This window comes from Gallus gallus, chromosome 7, assembly GCF_016699485.2.
Source record: "Gallus gallus isolate bGalGal1 chromosome 7, bGalGal1.mat.broiler.GRCg7b, whole genome shotgun sequence".
Lineage (NCBI taxonomy): Eukaryota > Metazoa > Chordata > Aves > Galliformes > Phasianidae > Gallus > Gallus gallus.
In genome coordinates, this window is record NC_052538.1 from 5781312 (window position 1) to 5808668 (window position 27357).

The 27357-nt window shown below is 49.2% G+C and overlaps 1 protein-coding gene and 1 long non-coding RNA gene across 2 annotated transcripts in view; one reads left to right on the top strand and one right to left on the bottom strand.

Moving 5' to 3' along the window:
- Positions 1-420: 420 nt before the first annotated feature.
- Positions 421-2304, bottom strand: ARL4C (ADP ribosylation factor like GTPase 4C). The gene has a single exon (XM_001237034.7). It carries the CDS (start codon positions 2116-2118, stop codon positions 1540-1542), a length of 579 nt encoding a protein of 192 aa, XP_001237035.2. The 5' UTR covers positions 2119-2304; the 3' UTR covers positions 421-1539.
- Positions 2305-5114: 2810 nt separating this feature from the next.
- The window catches only part of LOC112532783, a 39956-nt gene continuing 17713 nt past the window's right edge, over positions 5115-27357 (top strand). The window contains exons 1-3 of the long non-coding RNA XR_003076114.3: positions 5115-5327; positions 5455-5734; positions 8385-27346. This is a non-coding gene — a long non-coding RNA (uncharacterized LOC112532783). The remainder of the gene's footprint in view (positions 5328-5454; positions 5735-8384; positions 27347-27357) is intronic.

The window sequence follows — 27357 nt, forward strand, 5'->3', positions numbered from 1 at the left end:
TGCCTTTGTCCTGCAGGGAGATGGTTCCAGGCTAAAGCACTCCCACCCTGCTACCAAACCTCCACCTGCAGAAGGAAACCACGGGGCCTGCCCCTGCCCCGAGCACTCAGCCCTCCAAGAAACCAGGAACGGACCTGCTGGCAACTGGGGGCTCTCTGCTTTCAGTGGGTTTAAATCTTTATAAAAAAATAACCTCCCCTCTGCCCCATGCTTCCCACCCCCCTCTCCCAACTCTTTACATTTTCCCGGCGCTGCCGAGTCCCTTTTCCTGCTGGATTTTGCAACCTTCTGGCAGGACCAGGCAAGCTCTGCCCATTGCACCGCGCAGTGCTGGCAGCTGCCCGTCCTGCCTTCTGCCGCCACAGACCCCCTGCCCCCAGCTCCCCCCCAGTCGCAGAGCAGCACGGTGACCAGTCCATGTGTGGTGTACAAACCTTCTTTTTCTTTTTCTTTTTTTTTTTTTTTCCAAATCCATATTTTGGATCACCCCGATCGGAGCAAATTAGCACCTTGGAGCATGCCTTTGCCTGGGCACGATAAAGACCTGCTGTGGCTTTGCTGCAGGAGATGCCACAACCAAGCTTTAGAAAATGGGGGCTCCTGGACCCCGTGCCACTTCACCTCCCCCCCCCCCCCCACCTTTATCTATTCTTTTTTTTAAGCAAACAGCTTAAAGCTCAGCACCAGTCACCAGCTGCTATGCACCTCCAGCTGCTGCGGCATTGCATGAAAGCTGTCTGTCCTCTTCATCTGCTTCCTAAAACACCAGCCTGCAGAGGGTTTGGGTTGTCCTTTTGGAGGGGTTTTGTCCTCTTGGCCATGTTCTGTCCCCCTTGGCCAGGTTCTGTCCTTCTTTTTGTCCTTTTGGCCACATTCTGCCCCCTTCAGAGGGTTTTGTCCCCTTCGCAGGGTTCTGTCCCCATGCTGGGGTTCTGTCCCAGTGGTCACGTTTCATCCCTTGGTCGTCTCCCCCACGCTGCGCTGCTCCAAGCCTCCGCCGGCTGACCTTGCACAGCTTCAGCCTCACCTTTGGCCTCTCTCAAATGCACTTGCACAGGGTCCTGCCCTGTTCACTCCTATGTTTGCCCCCCCAGCAGCAGTCAGACCCCCAGGGACGGAGGGGAGCCGGGGGGCTGCCCCAGCTCCGTGGGCTCTCGGCCGCCCGCGGCGTCTCGCCCCGCTCAGAGCATCTCCAGCCCAGCTGTGGGGCTCAGGGGTCTGGGAGCAGCACCCTACCCCTGCTCCATGCTGCCCTATGGCCGGGGATAGGGCGGCGGGCAAAGGGGAGAGCAGGAGGAGGAGATCCTGCAGTCAGGATCTGGGCTTGGCTTGCAGGAGTGGCATTGTTGTCACCGCTATTGTAGTCGTTTCATTCGGAAAGGGACAAAAAATAAAAATAAAAGCACACACACACCGGAAAAAAAAAAAGGGGGGGGGGGGGCGAAACCCCAACAACCAACGAGAAAAGGATCGCTTTGGTTCTCTCTCCTCCTCCGTTCCTTTGTTTGCTCTCCCACCCGTCCGCACATCTGCGGGCTTCTACCGCTTCTTCTTCTGCTTGAGGGACTTCCTCCGCTTGAGGATCATCTCGTAGAGCTTGTCCATGCCCTCGGTCAGCCCCTCGCCGATGATGGCGCAGGCCGGCTGGATGTGGTACGTGGTGGAAGGGGTCAGCTCGTGTAGCGCCAGCTGCTTCTCGATCTCAGCCACGGGCAGCGACTTGGGCAGGTCCTGCTTGTTGGCAATGACCAGCAGCGGCGTGCCCTGGTTCTCGGCGAACTTGGTCACCTTGTGCAGCTCCGTCTTGGCCTCCTCCAGCCGGTCCACATCCACCGAGTCCACCACGTAGATGATGCCGTCGGTGCAGCGGCTGTAGGACTTCCAGAGCGGGCGCAGCTTCTCCTGGCCGCCCACGTCCCAGAAGTGGCAGCTGATGCCCTTGGCCGTGCCGTTGCTCAGGCGGATCTTCTCCGTGTTGAAGCCGATGGTGGGCACCGTGTTGACGAACTCGTTGAACTTCAGCCGGTAGAGCACCGTGGTCTTCCCCGCCGAGTCCAGGCCCAGCATGACGATGTGCAGGGACTGAAAGGCGGAGATGTTGGAGGAGATGTTCCCCATGGCCGCCCCCGGCTCCGCCGCTCTCACAGCCCCGCACCCATCCCCGCGCCGGCCCGGCCCGCCCGCCTCGGCTCGGCTCGGCTCGGCTCGGCTCGGTTCGTCCCGGTTCGTCCCGGCCCGGCTCGGCTCGGCCCCTGGCGGAGCGGCGGGCAGCACGCTCCCACGCCGCGCCGGGGCTCGGGGACTGCCGGCCGCCCCGCCCGGGAGGTGGGGCCGCGCCGCCGCTGCCGCCACTTCCCTCCTCCTCCTCCTCCTTCCCGCCTTTCCGCTGCCTCATGGCGGCACGCCCCTCACGCACGGTCCCGAGGCAGCCCCCGGGCTGCGGGGTCGGGCTGCGGGCGCCGGCGGGGGAAGGGCGGATGCTGAGGTGCAGCCATCTCGATGACCTCCCAGCGCCGTGAGCTGAACGATCCCCCCCACACACCCAGCCCAGCGCCGAGACCTCTCGCCTTTTGTGCTTTATAAACACCCTCTCTCCATGTTTTGGCCCCCCAGGCCGACAGGGAGGTACCTCTGCCCGCACTCTGCCCCACTCCTCGCTCTGGCAGTTGAATTGCTATCACTCCCAATCCCAAGAGCAGCAGCCGAGCTGCTCCTGTGCTGTTACCCACCTCCTTCAGAGTGTTCGTAAAACGACTATCCACCACATCTGACAGCTTAAACGGAAAGCCCCGGAGAAAGAAGTATACTGCAGGAGACAGAAAGCGCTTTTAATTTAAGATGCTCTTCCCGTGCAGCAACGCAGTGGGGATTGTCGGGATGGAGTGGGATCTCATCTTCATATTTCATTCTGCAGATGCGTGTTGCTGCTTTACGGGGAGATGAGACTACCTGCTAAACACATGTCGTCATTAAGAATACGGGCAGCTTGCTGTGACACCGCGGAGGTGTCATTTCTGAGCACTTGGAAGCCCTCTCCCCTCCCATCACCTCTGATGCAGAAGCCAAAGCCTCCCCTCCCTTCCTCCTCTTTCATCCCCGCTGTTGAAGATGGCTTTGAGCCTCCAGTTGAAAGGCTTCCTTTTTGAAAGAGGCCACCAAAATCCCTTTCTGAAGTGGAAGGGAAAGGTGCCCCTCCTGTTTTCACCCCAGCATTGATTGTGAGTTATAAATAAAGTCGAGATTAGATAGACGGCCTGATCAAACCTAGGGGATGTTCTAAAAAATGGCCTTATATCAAATGATCCCGAGGGGACAGAGATAAACAGGAGCATTGCAGTGGTGAATTATGCTGCAGCTAATGCCAGCTATCCATAAATAAGCTGTTAAAACCTCTGCTGAATATTAAGTGCAGGAATAACAGCGTTAATCGCAGTGAGGGGAGTATGCCAAGTCAGTTCAGTGGCAAATTTAGGGAGAGGAAACCCATCTTTTCCCATAAGCTCTCCCCTCCTCTACTTTCCTTCCCCCCCGCCCCCCACTCCCCCTCGCCCAAGGTTATGCAGCCAAGGTTAAAGCCAGCATTAGCATCTAAATGTGTGCCTGAGAGCATCTGACAAAGGCAGCACTTGCTGGTCCCCAACATTTCGCTCCAGCAGCAAGAAGGTTGTTGCTGCCATAGTAACTGCTTTCAGACATGGCAATTATTTCTTCCCAGCCCCACCAACCCATCTCCCTTCCCCCAGCTAATCTTGCGCTTCTGTGTATCTTTTTCCCTTTTTCTTTCTTTCTTTTTTTTCTCCCTTTTTTCTTTTTTCTTTTTTTAAATAAATGGTGGAACACAAAGGGATGGAGACTGCACCAGGAGCCACCAGCAGCATGCCCATGGACAACACAGGGATGCTGCCACTGCACAAGCAACAGAACATCCGTGATGGTGACTCCTGATCTGCAACCAGTTAGCCCTTTATCACTCGGGCAAAGCAAAATCTTGCAGCAGCAGTTTTTGCAAGCGGTCTCTGGCAAATCCAGTAGCTTTGGGGGGAGATTGGTTTGCAGAGAGTGTTGCAACTCCTAGCCCATTCAGGCTCCTCTCAGACTCCGCTGCCCATTTCTTAGTAGCATCAGTTGTCTTAGTCTGCTCCTTTTTGTTTCTGTTATAAAAGCAGATATTCCAGCCCAAACAAAGTTAACAGGCAAGGGCTGTAATTATGATTTCCCCTGTTCTTGGGGGTTGCCTCTCCGAATCTAATTAATAGCATCCCTGTGACTAATGCTTGGGCTGTGGGAACAGCTTGAAGAATGCGCTGAGAGCCAGAACTGCAGCAGCCACCCCTCAAGTAGCTCATGGTGAGACAAGGCATCTGCAACCGGCTTAGGGGGACCTCCCACCTCCTTCCAGTGATCCTAGAGTGAGCTCTGCCAGAGCTGCAGCTCTCCCGGATGAAGAATGTATTGTAGGAAGTCTCATCCCTGTTAGTGAGCACTGACAGCCCTTAGGAGGCTTTCTGGGGATGATACACCTGCACCTGTTCTGTCCAGCAACCTTTTCTTGTGCCTTTCTGTTTATATCCATGCTCCCTTCCTTTCTAAGGATCTGTCGAGTCTCAGCGGCAACCCAACCTGGATAACGAGGCCAGGTAATGCAGGATCAGTAAGGACTGAATATGAGCTCAACCCTGTGCAGACATTTGGAGCCAAGGAGGACTTGTGGCTCAGAAGCACAGTCCTGGGGATCAGTGGAGGGTTGGAGGGAGGCATGGATAAAAGCAGCATGATAATAGAGGAATGTCTGAATCCACAAGTGCTCCTAATACAGGAATGAGAAATAATCCGTTCATCTGCAGCTCAGCAGCTCAGCTCCATGTAATGACCTCAGATGCCTCTCTTGAGGCCAAGCAAAGTCCTCCAAGGACTGGCTTAAAGCCAACTTTAAAGCCTAACCTTCAGGAAATTTAAAACAAATTAAAAAATATATATTATTTCAAAAGAGTTCATGTGAAAACCTCTTAGCAAGGCAGCACAAAAACCATCCAGCCATGCTTCATGCGCTTGTAAGCACTCAGGAGTGGAGCCCCTTGGAGGAATGCAAGAGCAGGGCAGGTATGTATTACAGTCTTTGCTGTGTTGTTGTTATTATTATTATTTATTTTGCCATGAATTCTCAAATACAAAGCTTTGCAAAGAGCCTTCTCAACATCCTGAAGCAGAATGTGACAGCTTACCTGTTTGCTGGATAAAAGGAGTCTCCTCAGTGTGAGCCTGCCTAGAAATTTCCCCTGCAAACTCACTCATATTAAGTACAGCCTTGCAGGTTGAAGCAAAGGCAGGTAAGCACAAATGCTTTCTGACAGGTTAGGCTGGGATTTTCACCAAAGATGACTTTTTTTTGTGCTATGCTTGCATCACAGCCCTAACTGTGCTTGTCACTTTTCCTCCAATCCTGAAATTCTGCAGGAGGAACAAAACATTTGCCTGACTTGAAAAAGCAAAGACAAAAGAAGAGCACTCTGCTTTTGTTCCTGCGATTTGCTGAGGTGACAGACGTCATTTTTGCACGATGAGTACTGGGTCCTACTGCTGCAGCTGAACACACCAGGAGGGGAAGCTGGGATGAGACTCATGCTGGATCAAGCAAAGCAGCGCCTGTGTTTTCTGGATACATCTATAGTGTGATTTGGCTGTCCTGCCTGCTTGGATGCCTGAGCTGCAGGGAATGACATCTGATGTGTGGAAGGTGAGAAAAGTAGGATGTCTTCCTTTTAAACACAGAGATATTGTGGGGGTTGAGGATTCAGCTGTCTCTGGTTTTAGCTGCTGCATCAGGGACTCCACATTAGTTGCCCACTGCCCTCAACAGGGTGTCAGGGACATTTGTAGCAGGCCTAACTATCTGGGAAGAGTGACAGGGACATTTCTAGCAAGAGTAATTAGCTGGTCCTTCATATCTGAGCACCTCTCAGCCCCTGGCTTCTGGAGGGGCTGCCAGGTAAAAGCCTATCTACCCTGTCGTACAGGAAAGGAGCGAAGCCTGTGCCCAGCAGCAGTTTCTCAAACCACTGTCAGGCCCTGGTGAATCCCCAAAGCCATGGGGGCCCTTATTGAGGCAGAGACACATGCTGGGGACCTGTCCACCCATGCAGTGAGCCCTGTCATGGTCAGCTAGACCCAAAGTCCTGAACTGGCCCTAGGTTGACCAGATGGCCATAAAAGCCTGTGGTGCTGCTGACATCCCATGTCTCAGGAAGAGAGCCAGTGCTGGGCTGCTGCTCATCTCCCCTGGCCCCATATGGGAAGCCACTGTGGAGGGATCTCTACAACCCCCTGAAAGGAGGTTGTAGCAAGGTGGGGCTTGGCCTCTTCTCCCAGGTATCAGTGATAGAATGATAGGTAATGGCCATAAGTTGTGCCAAGGGAGGTTCAGGTTGTATATTAAGAAGAATTTCTCAAGAAAGCAGTGCTGCAGTGGCACAGCTACCCAGGGAGTGGTGGGGTCACCGTCCCTGGAGGTGTTCCAGAACTGTGGAGAGGTGGCACTGAGGGACATGATCAGTGGGCATGGTGTGGATGTACTGACAGTTGGACTTGGGGATCTTAGTGGTTTTTCCAAACTTTATGATTCTATGATTCTATGGTATCCTCTTAGAGGTAGGGATATCACATCATTCCCCATCTGGGAAGAAAATAGTAGTTACTTGGGAGAAGATGCTGCATTCCCACTTCACCAGGGACACATTCAGAGGAAGGTGAGACATCTCCCCACCCAAGGGCAAGGGGAAAGCACTGCTGGGATGATGTGCATCTCTGCCTTGGCTCCAGCCCCCCTGCTTTGCACAAGCAATGCCCGGAGGGGAATTCCCCTTTGCCCTTCCCTCACTTCCAGCTGGGTAAATAACTTCTTTGACAACTGCTTTTATGCTCACAAACATCCTGTGGACAGAGGTGGAAGACAGATCAAAACCATGCTGGTTTCATTTACTCCAATACATTTGGTGCAGCCAGGGGAAAATTAGAGGGAAAAATACCTCTGCTTTCAGCAGCATCCTAATGCCATTAGCAGTGTTCAGAGATCAGTGTGGATCACAGGCTCTGGTCTCACAGGCTTTCGCCCAGTGAAGCAGGTGGCTGATGCCTGAAGGAGCCTGCAGCACATGGAGCTTTCCCAGGAGCAGCACCTGGGCTGGAGCTGCAGCCTGAGAAGAGGCCCATGGTGGAGCAGTTCCTGAAGGATGGGCCACATGGGTTGGACTCATGTTAGAGCAGTTCTTGAGGAGTTGCAGCCTGTGGAAAGGGCTCATGTGAGATCCATGGACAGGAAAAATGGTTGTGAATGGCTCTTTTGGAGCTGTCTGATCATGTATGATGGCAGCCAGAGGCAGAATGGATAAGATGGTTCATGTTTGTCTGTAGAAACGTGATCAACACATTTTTCCCCTCCCTCACTCCTATCCCAGTCAACACTGGGTTTCAACCTCTGTCCCTGTCCAGCGTGCAGTTCTGCCTGGTAGAAGAGCCTGAGCTGCATATGTTGTCCTACAATTTTTCTGCAACTCTCTCAGAAAGAAATGTGGATTAGCTTTGCTGACAGTGATAAGCAAGAGGCTTAGAAAAACTATCAATTTCCCAGCACCCATTCCAGGGCACTAAATCTTGGAGCCTACCTAGCTGTACACATGGCAGAGAGAGCGAAACCACAGCGCTGGTGAGGATTTAGGGCTCATGAATCACCCTGTGCTCTCCAGTGGTGTCCCAGCATCTCACATTGCCTCCTTGTGTGATTTGCAGCCACAAATTTCTGCTTAGCTCCCAGAAATATAAAAGTGCTTTATTTGCTCCTGTTCTCCATCCCTTTTTCTTTTCTCCCTTAAAGGAGCTGCTTAGTCATTAGAGGGGAAAATCCTGTTCTGAGCTCATTTACCTGCATTTAACTGTTGTACATTTTACAGCTACTTCAGCCAGCTGTAGCCTGGTTTAAAGATAAAATGCACCAGGGTCATGAAGGAGATTATAGAATCATAGAGTCACAGAATGCCTCAAGATGGAAGGGACCTTAAAGATCATAAAGTTACAACCTCCATGCCACAGGCAGTGTTGCCCCCCACAGATCAGGCTGCCCAGGATCCCATCCAACCTGGCCTTGAACACCTCCAGAAATGGGGCACTCACATCCTCTCTGGGCAGCCTGTTCCAGCACCTCACTGCCCTCTGAGTAAAATATTTCTTCCTAACATTAACCTAAATGACATTAGTTGCCCTTCCTTTGTCTACCAGTGCTATCTGTTATAGAAGGTCACCAGATTGGTAAAGCACAATCTGCCCTTGATGAGGCTATGCTGGCTATCTCGGATCACCTCCACATCTCACATGCGCCCTATCATCTCTTCCAGGAGGATCCACTCTGTGATTTTCCCAAGCACAGATGTGAGGCTCACCAGCCTGCAGTTCCCTGAGACTTCCTCTCTCCCCTTCTTGAATATGGTGTTTCCATTTTTCCAGTCACTGAGAACTTTGTCTGACAGCCACAGTTTTTCAGATGTGATGGAGAGCAGCTTGGCAACCACATCAGACAGTTTCTTCAGGACTGAGATGGATCTCATCTGGCCCTATGGACTTCTACACATTCAGCCTCATGAGGTGGTCTCGGACTTGCTCCGCTCTTAGACTGGGAGGGATTTTGTTCCCCTCACCTCCACCTAGAAGTTCAGGGACACCAGAGGTATGCGAATCCTGAGTGATTGTGAAGAACAAGGAAAAGAACTCATTAAGCACCTCAGCCTTCTCCATGTTTGAGGGGCAAGGGTAGAGGCCTCCTGGTTGCACCTTGTGCAATTGAGTCTGATCTCTGGGAGAAGGCACTCTCCTTCCACTGTCTCTTTTACTCCAAGAGGGAGAGATGGAATCGTGTCATGGAATGTTGCCTCTGTCACAGAAAGATGTGCCAAAGCCTCTGGAGGCTGAGGAACCATTGTTCTGTTTAGCATCTTCTAGGCACAGCAGTGAATGGACATCGATATGTTGCCGATACAATTTCACATTGCTGTGGACAACACCTGCCTGCTAATACAAGAGGCAATTTGATGCAACAAAGCCATAATTCAGTTCAGTGTGGTCTACATAGTGTAACGAAGTGTGGAGCTGGAGCTGGAGCCATGTATTACCTTTCCAAGGCTGGCGGTGGGAAGAAAACAGGGCTTGCGCTGTGGGCATCCTCGTCCTGAGCAGCACATCTGTAAGCTGGGCTGGGGAAAGAATCTGAGCTAAAAGCTGCCCTCTTATGGCCTTTTATAGTCACTAAACGGAGTTCTTCTAGGTGGTTGGAGAAGTGGGTGAAGAGCTGGGTATTTCTTACAGCAGCCTGGACAACCAGCACGTCATCATTCTGGTCCCTGCCACAGCTCTCTCGTGCTTCTGTGAAAACCCTCCAGTTTTCCTGGCACAGAGTAAAGCTTACAGCAGGCGTGCTGCCTTTGCAGAACATGCATGACTGGAGCAGCTCCTACATCCATGCAAGTGATAGGGAGGAGACCTGCAGTCAGAGGAGATATGGTGGATTACCTACTCCCGAGGAAACTCCTTTGACTGCATCATTTAGGATTTATCTTCCCACTGTACTGTGTTGTTTCCTAAGAAGGATGACAGCCCCTGGGCCACATCCTTGGGTCAAGCCCCCCTGTGGTTATTGGCAAGGGAAGGACTTTAAAATCATTGCTTCCCCTGCATGAAGTCTCCTTTGGGATTGGAATTCTCCTTTGATTGAGCGGGATACCTGCAAACGGCACAAACTTTTCACAAACCCAAAGCCCTAACCTGCCTGGAAAATAAAAGTGACCTGAATTAACCATCCACGTAAGGTTCAGCTCTACTCATGGACTGCCACAGGCTGTTTTCTTGTGCCACCTGGTTATGGCCCAGAGACAAACCTCACATTTGGGTTTAGGGGACCCAGGGGACCTGGCATCATTTGGGGCCATCACTTGGCAATGCACTGTCTGTTCCCTCCGTTTCCATCCTGGTCCCTGTCCTTTACCATCAGACATCAGATTTTGAGTCTAACCTGAGCACACATTCAGAAATGACGCATTTCCATGCTGCACCTATTTAGCGTGCAACTTGATTCCCAGACATTTGTATTCAGGCGTTCAATCTGTAAGAACAGAAAGCTGGTGCACAGAGTAGAAAAGCCAAGCAATGCAGGCTGACCAGCAGGGTGCTTGGTTGCTGCTGGGCAAGTGGCAGCCTTCTGCCTGTGAGCTTCTCTGACATGGGGCAGAGTGTAAATCAGCAAGGATGAGAGCAGGAAAGAGCAGAGAACTTGCTATGGAGGTGAAGGGATGTAAGTTAGGAGCAAGCAACTGCAAAAACTATTGTGTTAGGCTTTGTCAGCTCCTCCTTCACCCAGCTGACAGCATTTTCGTGCCAGCAGTGACTTCCATCTCCCACCCAACCCAAGCTGCGTTTTGCCTGTGGCATTTACACATTTGTGCTGGTACAAAGCTGTCACATCCCCATCTATCTCCACCTCATGAGTGGAGATAGATGCCTGCTCATCGTGCATCGTCTCATGCATGATGAGCAGGCAGGGTGGGCTGCAGGAAAGGCAGAGCAATGAGCTTTAATATTCTCCGTTTCTCTTAGCATGGTGCAGCCAGGAGACTGCTTCTTGGAGCCAACTGCAGAGTTTATCCAGCCCAGACTTCCGAGAAGAGGGATAAATTAACCACCCAACCATATCCCCTACAGATCCTTCTCAGTTTGAAAAGGAATCCGATCACAGCATCATGACGTGGGAAGCAGAAGAGATATTTGCATTTCAGTGACCCCTTTGCCTGACTCGTGACGACTTAGGGCCATGCAAAGAAACACCACCAACAACAAAAATCCATGCCCTAAACAGCGCTGAGAACTCACCAAGCCTGCGCTTGCAGTCAGTTCCACCTTAGCTCGGCTCTTGCTCTTGTGCTCTTGCATCGCTAGGGGGAAGCGTTTGCCTGCTATATGGGCACGCTGCCGGCTCGGGTCGGTTCCTGCTGTCCCCGCACGGTGACAGCTCGCCCCGGCTCGCCTCTGCCTTGCAGAGAGGGCACGGCTGGCACCGCAACTCCCGGTCACTGCTTATTTTCCTGGTTCACACCACGAGGACAGAAAACTGCCGCTAATAGCGCCCGGCAAAGATAAATAGACTGCTCTTTTCTAATCAAGTTTTACATGGGTGACAAAAGCTATTTTGCACAGCATTGCACTGCCTTGCCTGGCAGTGGGAGAAATCCCTGCCTGTATGGCCACGGCAAATGCACACAGAGGCAATCACCTGAAGGCTCTGGTATGCCCGTTGCCTGATATACCTCTCTCGAAATTGGTGCCTGGGGCCATCATTTAGTAGAACAATTTGGAAAGGCTCTTGCCTTTTTGGTGGATATTGCAGGCATTGAGACATGCCATGGTGACAGGAGGATGGTGGCAGGAATGGGTAATATGGCTCCCAAGCACTCTTGCTCTCCTAGCTGTTTTTTAGCTCCTGGAGTTTCCAATCCTCCCCCTGGGCCCAGCATCCATCACCTCCTTCCTCGAGGAGCTGCATCTTGAGGAGCCACCAGCATTGCTCCTTCTAGCTCCATCTGATTCCTATCTGGAAACATCCTGTCTGTGCATAGGAGGCAACATCTTCCCACTGATGAAGGGCAAAGAAACAAACCCAAAAGCTTAGTCTTTCAAAAGGCCACATCTAAATTGCCCATAGGAGGGAGGTGAGAGCCCAGATTTGCTGCTGTGAGGATGGGAGCTCCTGAGCCACTTCCAGCTGTCCCGAGAACAGGCTGCCCAGGGAGGTGATAGAGTCATCATCCCTGGAGGCGTTCAAGTGACATGGAGATGTGGCACTGAGGGACGTGGTCAGTGGGCATGGTGGGAGTGGACTGCTGCTTGGACTAGATGATCTTCTAGGTCTTTTCTAACCTGAATGATTCTATGATTTTCTCATTCTATGGTTCTATGATCTGGCTTGTGGCATCTGCTCATCTGGAAGTTGGAAGGGGTGGAGCCTGGCTGCACCTCTCTTAGACCCCATTTAAGGGCTGACTGCCACTGGAGGAGGCTCTCTGGTTGGAGATCCCTCCTCTCTGGGGTTTCTGCTTTGAGCCTAGACATTTGGAGATTGGTGAGCCCTTCTTTCTTTTGTAACATCTTCCTGTTGTGCTGGTCCCTCTGCTGCTACAGTCACCCTCTCTGATGAGCCTTTTGCACAAAGATCCTGTCAGCATCCTCTCTTTGCCCTGTTGCAGTCTTGAGTTCTACATGTGAGCAAGGACTGGGACACCTTCCCACAGGTGTAGGTGCCTAGCAGCAGGAACTGAGCTCCAACCACAGTGCTGGGGTGGGAGGTGCCAAGATTTGCAGTTCTATTGTGACTCTTATATTGTTACAATCTACAGGCCAGCATGCGGAGCCCTGGGGTTGAGCAGGCTTTTGTCCAGTCTACTTTTATCCTCTGCTCCTTTGCCATAGGAGCCTTTTCCTTTAAGGTGCTTCTTAGAATCTTCTGGGGCATGAGAATATGCTGCTATGCCCACTGCAGCCTCTGGAAGTATTTTCCTCCTCAGAAAGGAACACAGTGTCCGTGCAACTTTAAAAGTCTGCCCTAGGAGTTTGCTTGTCAAAAGAGTGAAATGTCCCAGCTTGTGTCGAGGGGATAAATGGAAGCAGGTTGACCTCCCTCCTTAGCATCGCTTAAACTGGAGGAAAGAAGCTCAGAGAAGCAGCCCAGTGATTTGTTCTCCTATAAAAATGACCCTGTCATCACGCTCCACTGTTTATACGAGCAGTGGGGCTGGCACTGAGCCTAGTCTGGGAAGAAAAATGAGTTTCGTTCTGCTGCTTTACAGAATCACAGCATGACTTGGGTTGGAAAGGACCTTAAAGGTCGCTCAGTCCCAACCCGCAGCGGGGCTTTGGCCATAGGCATCCATCCCCAGAAACTGGGGAGACTGGGATCAGAGGCTGAGCATGCCTGTGTGGTGTGATAATATCTACTTGCAAATAAATATCCTCTCTGACAGACCATCACCCAGCCCCAGCTCTTCCAAGACCCCAGGCTGCTGCTTAGGAAACGATGGTGTTTGGGGATCATTGGTTTTACCTTTTGCTTTTCTAAGTTTGTCTTCTCCTTCATCCTAGGCCAAAGGAAGGAGATGTTTCAAGTTGCTGTGAAAAACACAACAGCAGTGGGGTTTTTTTTGTCCCTTCTTAAACAAGATGGAAACACACTGTCCTTTTTCCAACTTTCTCTCAGCACCTTCACTGTTAATTCCCATTACTCTCAGCCCAGCTTTCAGGTCTTTGACAAATTCTCTCTGTTCATTCCCAAGTGCAAAACTTCAGCTGTGATTTTTGAGTAAAGGTCATCAGTGACACCAAAACTGGTTAGTAATTTTCTCCTGAACTTTCTCAGACCCAGCTGTGACTCAGCTGCTACAATCAGGAAATAACAGGGGATGGCAGGAATGCCTGTGGGGAAATACCCCCTAAAATATATTTATCTTTAAAAATGCTTTTACTGCAACCTGCTTGCTCATGTGAATAACTTTTGGCCAAGGTCTGCCACACAGCCAAGTCTCAAACGGCTCTCTGGTTTTAAATGCATTAAAAAGCATCACCTTGTCATCAGTCATGGATGAGTTCTGTAGAGCCACAAAGGTTTCCAAAGGCTCTGTTTTCATTTGTGTCTTTGCAGAAACTTGGGACCCCTGTGCCTGGGGCCACCCACACTTCTAATGTGACCCCAAGGGGGATTTTGGAAGAGGCAGGAGCTGCACTGCAGGGAGCAGAGAGGGGAGCTGGGGCATAGTGTTCTGTGAAGGTGGCAGAAAATGAGGCAAATTCCATTCCATAGTGGCTTAAAATCATCATCCAGAGAGACTTAGTCTTGAGCAGTGGGTCCAGGGGAACCTCATTAGGTTCAACAAATCCAAGCGCAAAGTCTTGCACCTGGGTCGTGGCAAACCCCACTATCAGTGCAAGATGGGGGATGTAAGGATGGAGCACAACCCTGACAAAAAGGACCTGGGGGTGCTGGTGGATGGCAGCTGGACATGAGTTGGCACTGTGCCCTCACAGCCCAAAGCCAACCATACTTTGGGCTGCATCAAAAGCAGTGTGGTCAGCAGGGGGAGGGATGAGATCTGCCCCTCTGTGCTGTGAGACCTTACCTGGAGTACTGCGTCCAGATGGGGAGTCCTCAGTGCAGGAGAGGTGTGGACCTGTTAGAGCATGTCCAGGGAAGGGCCATAGAAATGCACCAAGGGATGGAACACTTTCCAGAAGAGGACAGGCTGAGAGCTGGGGCTGTTCAGCATGGAGAAGAGAAGGCTGCGGGGAGACCTGAGAGCGGCCTTTGAGTATCTAAAGGGGAGCTACAGGAAACAAAGAGACAGACTCTGTGGCAGGGTCTGTGGTGATAGGACAAGGGGAAATGGTTTCAGAGTAAAAGAGGGGAGATTTAGACTGGATATGAGGAAGAAGTTTTTTACAACATGGGTGGTGAAGCACTGGCACAGATTGCCTAGGGAGGTGGTGGAAGCCCTATCCTTGGAGACACCCATCCAAAGTGGTGCCAGCAGCTCTTCCCTGTGGAAATAATGGTTGCTTCCCCTTGCCAGCTGACTGCACAGGAGCCCCCTGCTGCTTCTGTCCCATGTCAGAGCTGTAGCTGGGCCATCTACCAGCACGATCTCTCATTGCCACTGGTGAGCATTAGTGACCTGTGAAATATGCGGATGTGTCTGCAGGAGGGCACACGCTCAGCCAGCCGTTTTGGAGGCTGCGTTCCTGGCTGTGCCCTTGTGTGCTGCTGGCACCAATTCACAGCTCCTTCCATCAGCAGGGAAAGCGAAACGTAAAATGAATGTGCCTCTGGGGAAGAAGAGGTGGTGATTTTAGGGTTTGAGGGGAGTAACTGAGAGCATTGAAGTGCATGTGAGAAGGAAAAGGCAAGGCATCGGTTTGCAGTAATTGTTTTGTATGGATACAGAAGTTGAAATTGCAAAGCAGCTTCTAGGGTAGAGAAAATGCAGTAGGTTCTTTGATTTTTAGACGTATATCAATCTGTGAGGGTAATGGAAGTTGGCTTGGAAGATATATGACATCTTTCTAGCCTTACTGTCAAAAAGATGATTAAAATTACAGGTTCCCATTCACTGTTTTCCTTTAGGATTTGATTTAAATCTATCAGTTTTGTTCTCATTTCTCATTCATCTGCTTTTTTCTGTTTGCTTTTTAAATTATTTTCCCCAAATATATCAATGGTTCCCAAGCTTCCAGTCCTGCAATTCTTATTGCTAGTGAGGAGGAGAGCCCTGAGCTATATGAGTGCAATTATACCAGCGTGGAGTTGATTGTATATGCATGCTGACCTTAACTTCTTGCTGTGTTCAGCAGCTGGGTGTTGGAATGGAGCCTTTCATAGCTATAGGTCAGGAGCTCAGGGTCTGTAAGCGCACCATTCTCATGTAGCTTAAGAAGATTCAACAGGGCATCAGGGTGTACATGCCCAGTTGCCAAAATCAGGTCATCTACTGATAGTCTGTATATATTTATGTACATATATTTCAAAGACCCCTCTGTCTTATTTCTTGCTATATGTGGAAGGAAGCTGAGATCTAGCACTCATTTATTTGTTGTGCTGTGTCCTTTGAAGGTGGGTTTCCCAAGTCATTCTCTTCTCCGTCTTTTTCTCCCTGCTCACGACTTTAACCCTTGGGCAGCTTCTGGCTCATTTGGCTGATGGAGAGCTGGGGGGTCTCTGATGCTTTTAATTGATCTGAGCTTTGGAAAAGCTGGTGGCTGTGAGGAGGGAGAGTCTCTAGGACAGTCTTCCTGCAGAGCAGATGAGGAAGAGTGCAGTGCAGTTAAATGAGCCATATTCCTCTTGTGTACCACATTTAGAGAGAGTAAGGACTATATGTCTACATCCAAACACTTCCCAGATAGGCAAGCGTGGCCTTCTTACAGCCATCACGTTTATCCCATGAGGCTGAGAAGTGAAACCTCCATTTGCTGCTGTCTGTTAATTAGAAATCTTCCAAGCCTGAGCCCTCTTTAACAATTAAAAGAAGGAAAAAAAAGGCAAAAAACCCTATTTTATTGCTGGAGTGAGTTCCATGTCAATATAAATCACATCAGAGATGAAGCCTCACAATTGGATGAGTCTGGATGAAATGAGTTTCCACAAAGCCTATTTCTCTGTCACTCTTTCTTTCCCTGATGAATCTTTGCCACCACATTTCTGCCACTCCTCAGAGCTCCCACAGAGTACTGGGCTCCCAGCACAAGGCTGCTTGGGCCGTGCTTTGTCCCAGCACAGTTTAATATCTGAACGCTTGATGGTGCAATCTCATAACATTCTTTATACTTCTGTTTTCTAGGAGTGGGATTATGTAAGCCTGATGGTAGTTGCACCTCCTGCTGTAAAATGGGCTGTAAAATGAATTGTTATGTAAAGAGGGGAAAGCTACAATTCGCCTGCCTTTTTTCTCATTAATAATGAGCATTTTGCACTATGAAGCATTTTGCAGTGATCAATCACAAAACAAGTACATCCCAGCATATCTTCATGTTTCCTGGAAACACAGGAGATGCATTAAAGCTGAGTACAATGTTCAGTGGGGAAGACATCACCTGTGAACCTCCACAGCTCACTACCAGCCTCTCAGAGGACTGTGTGTCCTCACCGTGCTCAGAGTGCAGTTCTGTCTCTGGGATGTTGCTCTCCATCACTGCAGGGTCTTGTTGGTAGCAAGTAGCATGGGGAACACTTGCTGTGTAGGGTCAGGTCAGGCTGGGCTAGGCCAGAATGTCCCACTGCAGTGTGACAGAGTCTGTTAAGAATTTGGTGTTGCAGGTAGGTTCTGGAGCCTTGTGCACCATAGCTGCGAGTCTGTTCACCACAAATCTATCTAGCTTGCTACTGAGCTCAGGAGTTTTTCAGCATCTGTCCTTTCCTGTACTCCAGGCTGGAATTGCTCTGCTGGATGTGCAGTTAGAGTGACCCATCACTCCTATTCTCCCTGCCAGCTTTGATGCTGGTGCCTTAACGGTGTCTCTCTCTTTGGCCTTTTCATACTTCTTGCAAAAAACATCTCTGTACTGCCTGCCTGCTCAAGCGGAACAAGAGAGCTCCTTTCTGCTCGTCAGCTAAAAATTACCTGCTTTCTCCGTTGAAAGAGTTTCCCTTTTGCTCTATTTGCAGTATTTCTTCCATTTTATCATAGGTATAACTTCTTGCATCTGATCCAGCCACGCACATTTGCTGCTTCACACTGCTCTGCCCTTTCCTGTTGCTGTCGCAGGGGTTACTCCCATTACAGCAGGACCAAAGCAGCTCACTTCTTTAGGAAGCTCATAGGAGGATTGTCTACCCATGGTCAGCAATGGGGGGTTGTTGCTGGAGGCCTCTGCAAAAACCTGAGCTTGGGGATGGCCTATGGCTAACCCCACCTGCTCCGATGGGTATTGCTCTTGCTTTTCACCTGAAATCAGAGCTGCTTTATTTACGGTGTGATGACTAGCTCCCAGGCAGCCAGGCTTCAATGCATACTAATGAACAAAACAAATGTTTTCCCCTCAAAGTATCATGTGTTTTCCCAGACTTCCCTGCATCTCAACCAGCGAGATAACATCAAAGTGGTAAAATTTAATGAACCTGCTGCATTAGAGCGCAGCATGATTTATTGGCTGCTACGCAGAGGAAACTCTGCTGCTGAGACTTTTCAGTATATTCCTCTGCTTTTACTAGGTTAAAAATTATTGCAGCCCGTTTGACAGGCAGCCATCCTCGGTGCTGCTCTGTAGCAGACAGACCAGAGGACAGCCGTGACTGCTGACCAGCAATGTGTGAATGCTCCTGTTTGAAGACAGTAAGCAATGAACAGTGCCCTATCTTTTCTGAGATGGGCATATTGCTGAAACAGCCTGATTTCAAGAGGAAGCTGAGGGCTTGCTTATTAAGTGCAACAACAACAGAAAAATCCCACATGATGCAGCCCATCTACAGAACACATGAGAGTGGGGAAGGAGGCTTTAATTATGCAGCTGTTTCCATGACAACCTCTTCTATCAAATGGCCAAGCATAAGGGCTCTCTGATCCTCTCCCGCTTGGTCTTGTTCACCTCTGGAACAACTACTCCAGGATAAGAGCCCAGCTGTACCTCAGTGCATTTTACACAATTCTGCAATAACAGGAAAAAAAAAACCAAACCAACCTAATGACTGTCCTTAGACGGAGAGGGGCTGGAGGAGCCTGGTTTTACTTCCATTGCAACTGCTTTCTCCTGCCTTGATGACAAATCCATCTGAGTGTTTTTGGTCAAGACAAGGAGAGGCACTTTTCTCTGCATGAGTCTCTTGGAGTCTTGGTGTATGCCCTTCTCTCTGGGCGAGGGCAAAGGGATCCTCATTTGCTTCTTCTTTTTGCTTCATGGGACAAGCATGACTTTGGGTTGGGGGAATACATTATAAATATGCGCTCCTTCCCTCTGGCATAGGAAAAACAGGCAGCAATGCTCACTGAGTGGCAGGCAGCCTTCAACAATTTCTTGCTTAATCTGAAGAAATCATGAGTCCTAAGATGACATTTCAGAGTAAACGGGGAGGAGGAAGACATCAAGGTGTTGTCCAAATGGAGGAATTGTTCTGTTTTCTCTGAGGCCATGTGAATGGCAAAGCATTAATATTTGCTTTTCCACTTCCCTTTGGGCCCCATTGTTTGAGAGCTCAGCCCAGAGACGAGTTTCCAGCTCACCTCTGTTTACACTGAGTGTCGGCGTTGCCAGCCCTGTATTGAGCCTTTCCCTTCCTTATATTGGCTCAGTGGGAAGGAAAGCTGTGCTAATTCTTCCTAACATGAGAAGACTCATTGTCCCTCTTGACTGCTGTTCAACAACAGCTGGTTTTGTTGTATTGTGGAGCTGTGTATTTTCTTTTTAATGGCTCAACACTACTTAAAAGCCAGGTCTGTCCCTAGCATGTCTGCCAAATCAAATGGTTGGCTTGCTGTGAAACAGCCTAAAACTTTAATTGGAAAGTGGTCCAACAATAGAGCAGGTCCAAAATCCCACTTGGCTCAGATTCCTGTTTCTCAGGTCAAGATTTGACAGTAAAAACACCACTTTAGTAGTGACAGCGTCAACTTTTAGTGTGTGCCCTCCTTCGAGAGCACTGAATATTTTGCTTGCATTGAAATGAGCTAATCTCAATTTGAAACAGATATTTTGCTTTTAAAGAAGCCTTGCAGGACCTTTTTGGATGCATTAAGAGAGCCAGCAAGAGGGTTTTATCTGTCCTCTTTCCTTTAAACTCCTCCAGCGTTGGTCTTCGGAGGTATTGCTCAAGGAGTTGGTGGGAACTTCTAGAGCAAGATGTATAGTACTGTAACTTGCAAGTGAGATAGTTTTTGCCTCCTAAGTCATAGCAACCTAGTGGCTTTTACAGGCTTGTTAAGAATGGCTTTAATTCTATCTGAATCCTGTATAACTCCCAGTGTTGCTAATTTGTATGAGCAAAGGCATGGCAAGAGATGCCAAAATGCAGCTGAAGACCCATGTCTCGCTGAGCACCATTGTATGTCACTGCTGCCCCATGCCCCATAAAGCAAGGATTTCCCCTCCATTGGAGGCATGAGAAGAAGGAGGCAGTTGTGCTGACTGTCTTGTTTGGATTTGGGGTAGAATCCAAGCTCTGCCAAGCTCTACCTGCCTGTTTCCTGGTGGGGCACTGTGATGGCCCGGTAAGCTGCTTCTCACCCAGCACCACAGCTCACAGCCTGCCAAACAACTCACTGCTTAGTAAAGAGCATGTCAGCGAGTGGATTAACCTCTGCATAAACACAAGGTATGTTTGAGGGAGGCCTGACTGTTGGTGCCTTGAAGCTCGGAGCTTTCTTACACTTGGGAATTGCCATGCAGTTGTGCATACTGGGCTCTATGATTCTATAGCTCACAGTGTACTGAGAGCAGCCTTGTGGAGAAGGGCTTGTGAACCTTGATGGGTGAAAAGGTTGACATGAGCCAGCAGTGTGCGCCTGCAGCCCAGTAAGCTTACCATACCCTGGGCTGCCCCAAAGCAGTGTGACCAGCAGGTCAGGGAGATGGTTGCCCCTCCTGACCCACTCTTGTGAGACCCTCAGGAAGGACATGGAGCTGTTAGAGCAGGTCCAGGGGAGGCCATGAGGATGGTCAGAGGGTTGGAGCACCTCTCCTATGGAAACAGGCTGAGGGAGCTGGGCTTCTTTAGCCTGCACAGGAGGAGGCTCTGGGGAGGCCTCACAGAGGCCTTCCAGTACCTAAAAGAAACTTCCCTGCTTTCTGAAGCAATTAAAAGAGGTGGTGTTACTTGAGGTGTGCTGTGTGCTCTGACTGGCTCTGGGGCCTAGAAAAGCCCCCATCCCAGCAGCAAGTAGCTCAGAGCACATCTTAGGGGAAAACAGCTTTGGACTTTGGGGCAGATGTTTCCTCCCTGCAGAGCTGGCCATGCTGTGTGCTAGAGGACAGCTGGCAAGACCTGAAGATCTCGGTCGAGTCAGGTGGTGAGGATGTGTCGTGTCTATGAGGTGGATACCAAGGGCCCCTCTTCACCTCTGCTGCCCTCCTGGAGCTGGAGGGGACATGAGTGGCAAGTTGGTGAGTAAACACACTGGGCTGCAATGAAAGGTTGCTGAAGTGAAGGAGAATCAAAAGCAGCAGCTAATTGGGAGGGAAGAAAGTATGGAAACCTAAGGCTTGGAAAAGAAAACAAATAAATTCTTAATGCTTTGGCTTTGTAATGAGCATAATTATACTTAAGCTCCTTGCCTAATTTTGAAGCAGTCTGTGAGTGCTGAAAGCCCAGAGTTTACACCAGCAAGCAGCACTGACAAGCTGCATGCAGAAATTGGCCTTCTGACTCCAAGAGGATATTGAAGATGTTCTGGTAAATATTTACATTTTTTAATCTCCATTGCTAATCAGAGCTGGGATTATTTAACTTGCAAGTGTTTATTAAAATAAACTCTGCACTGATTGCTGTTTCTGCTATTTTTCCCCCCTCCTGTCCAGAAGCTAGCAAAGCAGGGCTTTTGTCAAAGTTACATTTGCTGAAGCACTGCAGTTGCTACTATACAGCACAGCATAGTTTGAAAGGCCCTTGGGGACAGACGTTATTCCAAAATGAGCTGTCATCCTAATCTCGATGCTGCAATTAGTTAACAACAGGAATCTCGGAATAGAGTGATTCTGTGGGGTTTTTTCTTCTTTGAATACCACTACCGGTGGCTATGTTCACTATATTTATGTCAGATAGCCCAGCTGGATCCCAGCTTGCATCTACTGTTCCTTCCATCTTTGGTCCTGGAGGGAACTCAAAGCACACAGGGGTGGTTGGGTGGCTCCTGGAAGGGATGGTGCTTCCCATGGAGATGCTGCACATCCTGGCACTGCTGGCTAACGGGGAAAGCATCTTGATATCTGTGGCATTTTCCCCATTAATGCTGGAAGGATGGGAACGCTGGTGAGAAAGAATGCAGGGGATAGCATCCCCTGTGTGGATGGGAAAAGAAAAAGCCACCAGAGCTGTGCAAATGCTTCCTGAAGACTTGGGTTTCTGAGTCGAGCCAAGGGACTTTTGCAGCAGTTGTCCCTGCTGCCATGGCTCATTTCAGCCCTTGCGCAGACAGATCTGTAAGAAGATAAAGCAAAGGCTGCATGCCTGGAGCTGGACAGACCAAGGGCAAATAGTTGCAGAGCCTGGTGATGAGGAGGGAATAAATGAACTTCTTGTGAATCAGAGCAGGACTCTGCACCAGTGCTGCCTGTGTTCCAGGGTGAGGGAGCTGTGGGCTCTTTGGTGCCTTGAGGTATCTCTGTCTTTAGTTTTTAATATCAGCTTTGCAAAGTTTGTAGCTTGTCTGGGTATATTCTTTAAGCCCTGATGCATTCTGCCTCTGAGTAGAGGTGAAAAGCCCTCCATTCATCCTGAAGGAGAGCATCACACTTAGCTGCTTAACATGACTTTTCACAAAGAAGTAAGGGTAACGCCACCGAATGAACTGGTCTCTAATTGCTGCCACTGAACCCTCTGAATCTCTGAGCTAACAAGCAGGAGAGGGGAGACATCATCAGCATTACCCTCAATTAGGAATACTTAGGAAAGAAGCTATCTTTTGGTCTCTGATGTGAAAAAATCAAATCGCTGTTGTCATCTGTCCCCACTAGCATCAGGCTGTCTTGCAGCAAATGCCTGCCCATCTTTTCAAGTCTGTCAGCTGGTTTTGACCTTGGTATGAACCGTCCTGGGTCTGGGTTTGTCAGCAGGCAGGGTGAGAAATGAGCATAGTGGAGGAGGTAGGAGATGTGAAGTGCAGCAGGAAGGAAGGCAGTGTGAAAAACAGAGGATAACCGTAGTGTTACGGGGTGAGCAGATGGAGGGCTGTCTCCAACAGGCTGAAACGGTGTTGCAATATCCGTGGGCTCTCCTGCATTAATAATTCTGATAAGCAGTAAGGAATGTGGAATGAGTTTTTTATCCAACTGATAGGGCAAATTGGGAATACCTGAGAGTCATTCTGCCATCTTCTTCCCTGCAATGCTTGGGCTGAGAGGTAATAACTTGCAGCTCCTTTTAGCAACAGCTTACACTGGGACCCCAAGTCACCACCAGAGATGTGGCCCTGTGCAGCTTGAGGGTGAAAGGGCACTGGTGGTTCCAGAAGAAAAATGAGGAAGGAGAACCAGAAATAAAGCAGATAAATTCTTCCATGATTGTTAGGTGGTGCTGTGTGGAGCCAGGAGCTTGACTTGATGATCCATATGGGTCCCTTCCAACTTGAGATATTCTATGGTTCTGTGATTCTATGACAGTGGAGATGAACTTCCAGATGTAATTAAAAGCATTGTTGCCTTTGTTATTCATAAGAATGTCTGCCATTGATGGGAAGCTGGGGCTGGTATCAATGAAATGGAGCCCTATGTGGAATGGAAGCATGGAAGTTAAATCAGCATGTCTGGCATCCAGGTGGTTTCTCTTTAGTGTAACTTGCTTGGCCTTCTGCTGTATTTAGCACGTAAGATCCAAACTCTGCCCTGAACATCATCAGGATATTTTCTCCTGCCAGTTGTTTCTGTCTGGCCATGTTATACCTCGCCATACTTCTGTTGTATCTTGCCATTCTACACTGGCCTTTGCAATGCAGCTCTCAGATCAGGTGGCATTGTTAATCCTGCTATCTCAGTGACAGAGCTGTTGCCGAGGTGTGATATGTTTTGGCCTTCTTTTTCTCCAGGCCTGATGATTTCAAGGTGTGCAGTCTGATGCAGCAGTGCAGAGGGTGCTGCAGCATCCCAGTTCGAGCCTCAGTGGTGCTGCATGGCTTCCAGCCCCACCTGCCAGTGCTGGTTTGGCCATGGTTCTCCTGACTGATCCCTGCAAGAATTGGGTTTGGAGACTTATCTAACGCATAGAACATCAGGGCAGCCTGGTCTGTGAGAGGCATCTGTGCCCACAGCAGGGATTGGGACTGGATGAGCTTTAAGGTCCTTTCCAACTCAAGTCACACTGTGATTCTGTGGAGGTCTCCTGGGCACCAAGGTGGTGAGGATCAGAAACACGTTGTTGTGGAGGGCTGTATGAACGCAGGTGAGAGTTACTGAAAAAGAAGCAGCTGATTTGCACACTATATCTGGTTGCACACACCTGCACCAGCACACAAAGGGACAGGGCTGTTTATCCACAAGTATAAAGCAGGCACATTTCAGACTGTGGACTAGCAATCACCCCCAGCACACTGCCAGCCAAATTATGTTCCTCACCACAACTGCAAACACAGCATGGCCTGTATCCAGTGTCTTCTCTGCTTCCCTGTCAAACAACTCAATGGTCTTTCAGTATTGCCAACAGTCTATGAGATGTGGAGGTCTGTTTTAACGAGATATGAGCAGAACTTTGTTGTAGTTGTGGTCAAAGCTGCTGGACGGAGCGTTGTTCCAGTTGCTGTGTTTTTGGCATTTCCACATGCTTGCTTGAAATGCTTTACCTTGTGACTGGGTGGACTTGAGGTGAACGTTGACTTGGGCCTGTTGTGCTCATAGCACAACTCCTTCCTGTATCTCCCAACTCCTTTATTTGGGAACGCCTCTTTCCCTCATGGCTTCTGGTGGGCTTCTACCCAGACACTGCTGACTCTGCACAGATCCTAAAGTGCACAGCACATGGCTACAAGCACACTTCTTCACTGAGTCGTAGAATCACAGAATCCTTTGTGTTAGAAGGGACCCTCAAAGGCCATCTGGTCCAATGCCCCTGTGATGAACAGGGACACCTACAGCTCCATCAGGTGCTCCTGTATCCTGTATCAGGCCCCATCCAGCCTGACACTGGGTGTCTCCAGGGATGGGGCATCCACCACCTCTCTGGGCAATCAGTGCCAGTGCTTCATTACCCTTATCATATAAAACCTTTTTCTTATACCCAGTCTAAATCTTGCCTCTTATAGTTTGAAACCATTTCTCCTTGTCTTCTTGCAACAGAGCCTGCTAAGGGGTGTTGTTTGGCAAGGTGCACTTCTGCTCTCCGTCTCAGGCCAGCCTTGAGTAACGTGGGTGGCTGGCAAACCTTGGCACAATGGGACAAGCACGTGGGAGCTGTTTCTCTTGTGTGGGGCTCATTTAATCAGGCAGGTCATTCAGTGAAAGTTGTGCCTTTTAATCTTCTGACCTCTGTCCCTGTCTTGAGCAGCTTTGCCATCTGCTCAGATGTCGTGTAAGGTGACCACACATTTTTCTCCAAAGACCCATGTTCCTCCAAAGCTCCTCTTCCCCAACCAGACTTACTGAGCAGCTCAGGGAAAGAAGTTGTCTGGTCCTTGTGGCATTGAGTTACTTACCAGTTGCAAAATTATTTGGACTTGACCCTCTGAGATAACCCTATGTGAAATGTGACTTTTTTGGTCGTGATTTCCCTGGAAAATTTGGTGCTCAGTTGGTTTTATCCTTCAGTGTGGGTCACCTGGCATCTAGTTTTGCTCTTAGCTTAAGATGTAACCCCCCAAGCTTTCTTGGGATGCTTCCTGTTTGGTGCTGCTTGTTTGGAAGTATTACTGACTTGAGAAGAAGAAAGCTGAAGGTGCATTTCCACACATAAGCTCAAGGTTGCCATGGTCCCAGATACATAAACAGACAAATCCTTATTTACGGGACGTGCTGCTCTGAATATGACTAACTGTAGAAGCTCTCTGGGATTTGGGTTGTGACAACAGTGTCTGACTGGCATTGCTTCTGCCATCGGCAGATCTCAAAGCACATAGCAAATAAGTGTATTTTCCATTGATTGATGCACAAGAGAGCGCACGCTATAAATCAGTGGAGATGTGGGGCTTGATCCTGTCCCTGCTGTGTGTCCAGGCTCGTGCTCCTTGTAAGACACAGCATGGTGAGGATTTATCTCTCTGCCTTTCAGCTCTGCACCTCCCTTGGGTCTGTATGTGTGGTCATGTTTGTGCATGCTCAGCTGCCTGCTTGAGCCCCCAGAGGCAGGACTCCTGCATTTTGTCCCTGGAAACGTGTGGAAAGATGCCCATCAGCAATGCCAGTGAAGGTGATAGCTGGCCTTTCTGGTCCGAGGCATTCATCTTTTGGGGTTCAACAGCTTATGCTGGTGTGCTATTAATTTCAGACTCTCAGAGTTGACAGCGATTGCTCGAGAGCAGATGATGTTTGAAATATTGTCTATGCTGTCATTGTAACTGAATCTTTGTTATTCAGAAAGCCTTGGCTGACTGCTGGGTTCTGTGCTGAACGAATCTTGCAATACAAATATTTGCCTGTGGAGAGATGCCTTATTATTAATTTAAAGCCTGACATAAATCACAAGCTCAAAAATGCAGACTTAAGCTTCCTGGACAAAAATAGATGTAGCCTCTTGCATGGGGAGCCGTTCCGATTATGCTTCCATAATTGGATCATGCTGAAATGGATACCTTAAATTTAGTTACAAAAGGCTAACCAGAAAAAAATGCCAACAATTTATCACAGCCACGGTGCTATATTTAAAGCTGTCAGCGTTTCCAGGATATAAAGTGATTATAAATCCAAGAGATCTGTAGCCAGCCGTAGGAATCTGCCTTCGTGCTGACATTTAACACTGGAGTTCTCCACGCCAGAGCCCCCTGAATTCGGGAACGTAATTAAGCTTTCACCTCTTATTAATTTCAGGATAGCTTATTGCCAATACAGGCTTAAATGGAGGCATATACTTGAATGTACTGTTGAATCAATGTCCAAAAGCTTAATTATTTTTCTCAGTAATGAAGACCTTGCTGTGGATTTGAAGTTAGAAGTACCAGAATGCTGCTGGAGCCAAGAGCCAATGCCAACATCCCTACTTACTAAACACAGAAATAGAGCATTTGTGTCTCCTAAAAGGACCTATTATTTGTTATTAAATAATATCTTCACTTTTGCTTACTGTGACCTCAGGTGAATGAGATCTTTTAGCTGCTCAAGAGCTGTATAATTGAAAGATGTCTGCTTGTTTCAGATAATCCCAAAGGAGCCTGGCATTTGGAAAACTGGCCAAGAAATGAGGCAGCCAGTAATGCTTATGCCTATGGCTCTGCTTTCCATTGTGTTTTCATTTCCTACCTTCGTTCCTTTTCCCTTAAGTGACATCAAGCTTGTGGAATGAACTCACTTATTAGTAGAGTAAGGGATAAGCAAAAAAGATGCAATAAAAAAGAAATTACTTCTAAACCTCCCCTGCCAAGTATGTGAATCTTTCAGGAAACTAACACATGGCCCAGCTCTGCAAATCACTGAAGAATGTGAGTTGTTCCTATTGGAGTAAACAGCACTCAGCAAGTCTGCTGGGATATTACGCTGGGGAAGTGAGGCCTCAAGCCCTAAACCAGTACAGAAAATCTTCCTGGGGCTCCTAAGGTGCTCCATGTGACTCATGGCTGCTGCTTTTGGGCCACGCTTCTGTCAGCTCCTACAACATCATTTGCACTGCACAGCCCCTGGGCCAGATCGGCATTCATCTTGTGGGTTTGGACTGTGAGCTGATGGAGATGGGCTTTCATGGCTGAGGGCCAGCTTCTGTCCCCAGGTTTTAGCAGCTTCCAGGTATCACCTATCTGCCATGTTCCTGTTTACAGAAGTGCTGTCTGATGGGCAGAGCCAACCTGCTGTGCTCCAGTTTGTGCCCAGTGCCTCTTGGCCTCCACGTGAAAATAGCATCTCTGAAAATAGCATCTCAGTGCTATTGCATTGCAGGAGGTCATGCAGAAGACTGCTTTATTCCACCAACTGCGTTTTCATACAGAGTTTGAGAGAGGTATATGAGAA

What these genes read in the sequence shown, in the direction of transcription:
- ARL4C (XM_001237034.7), bottom strand. Translation starts at nt 2,118, where the DNA reads ATGGGGAACATCTCCTCCAACATCTCCGCCTTTCAGTCCCTGCACATC.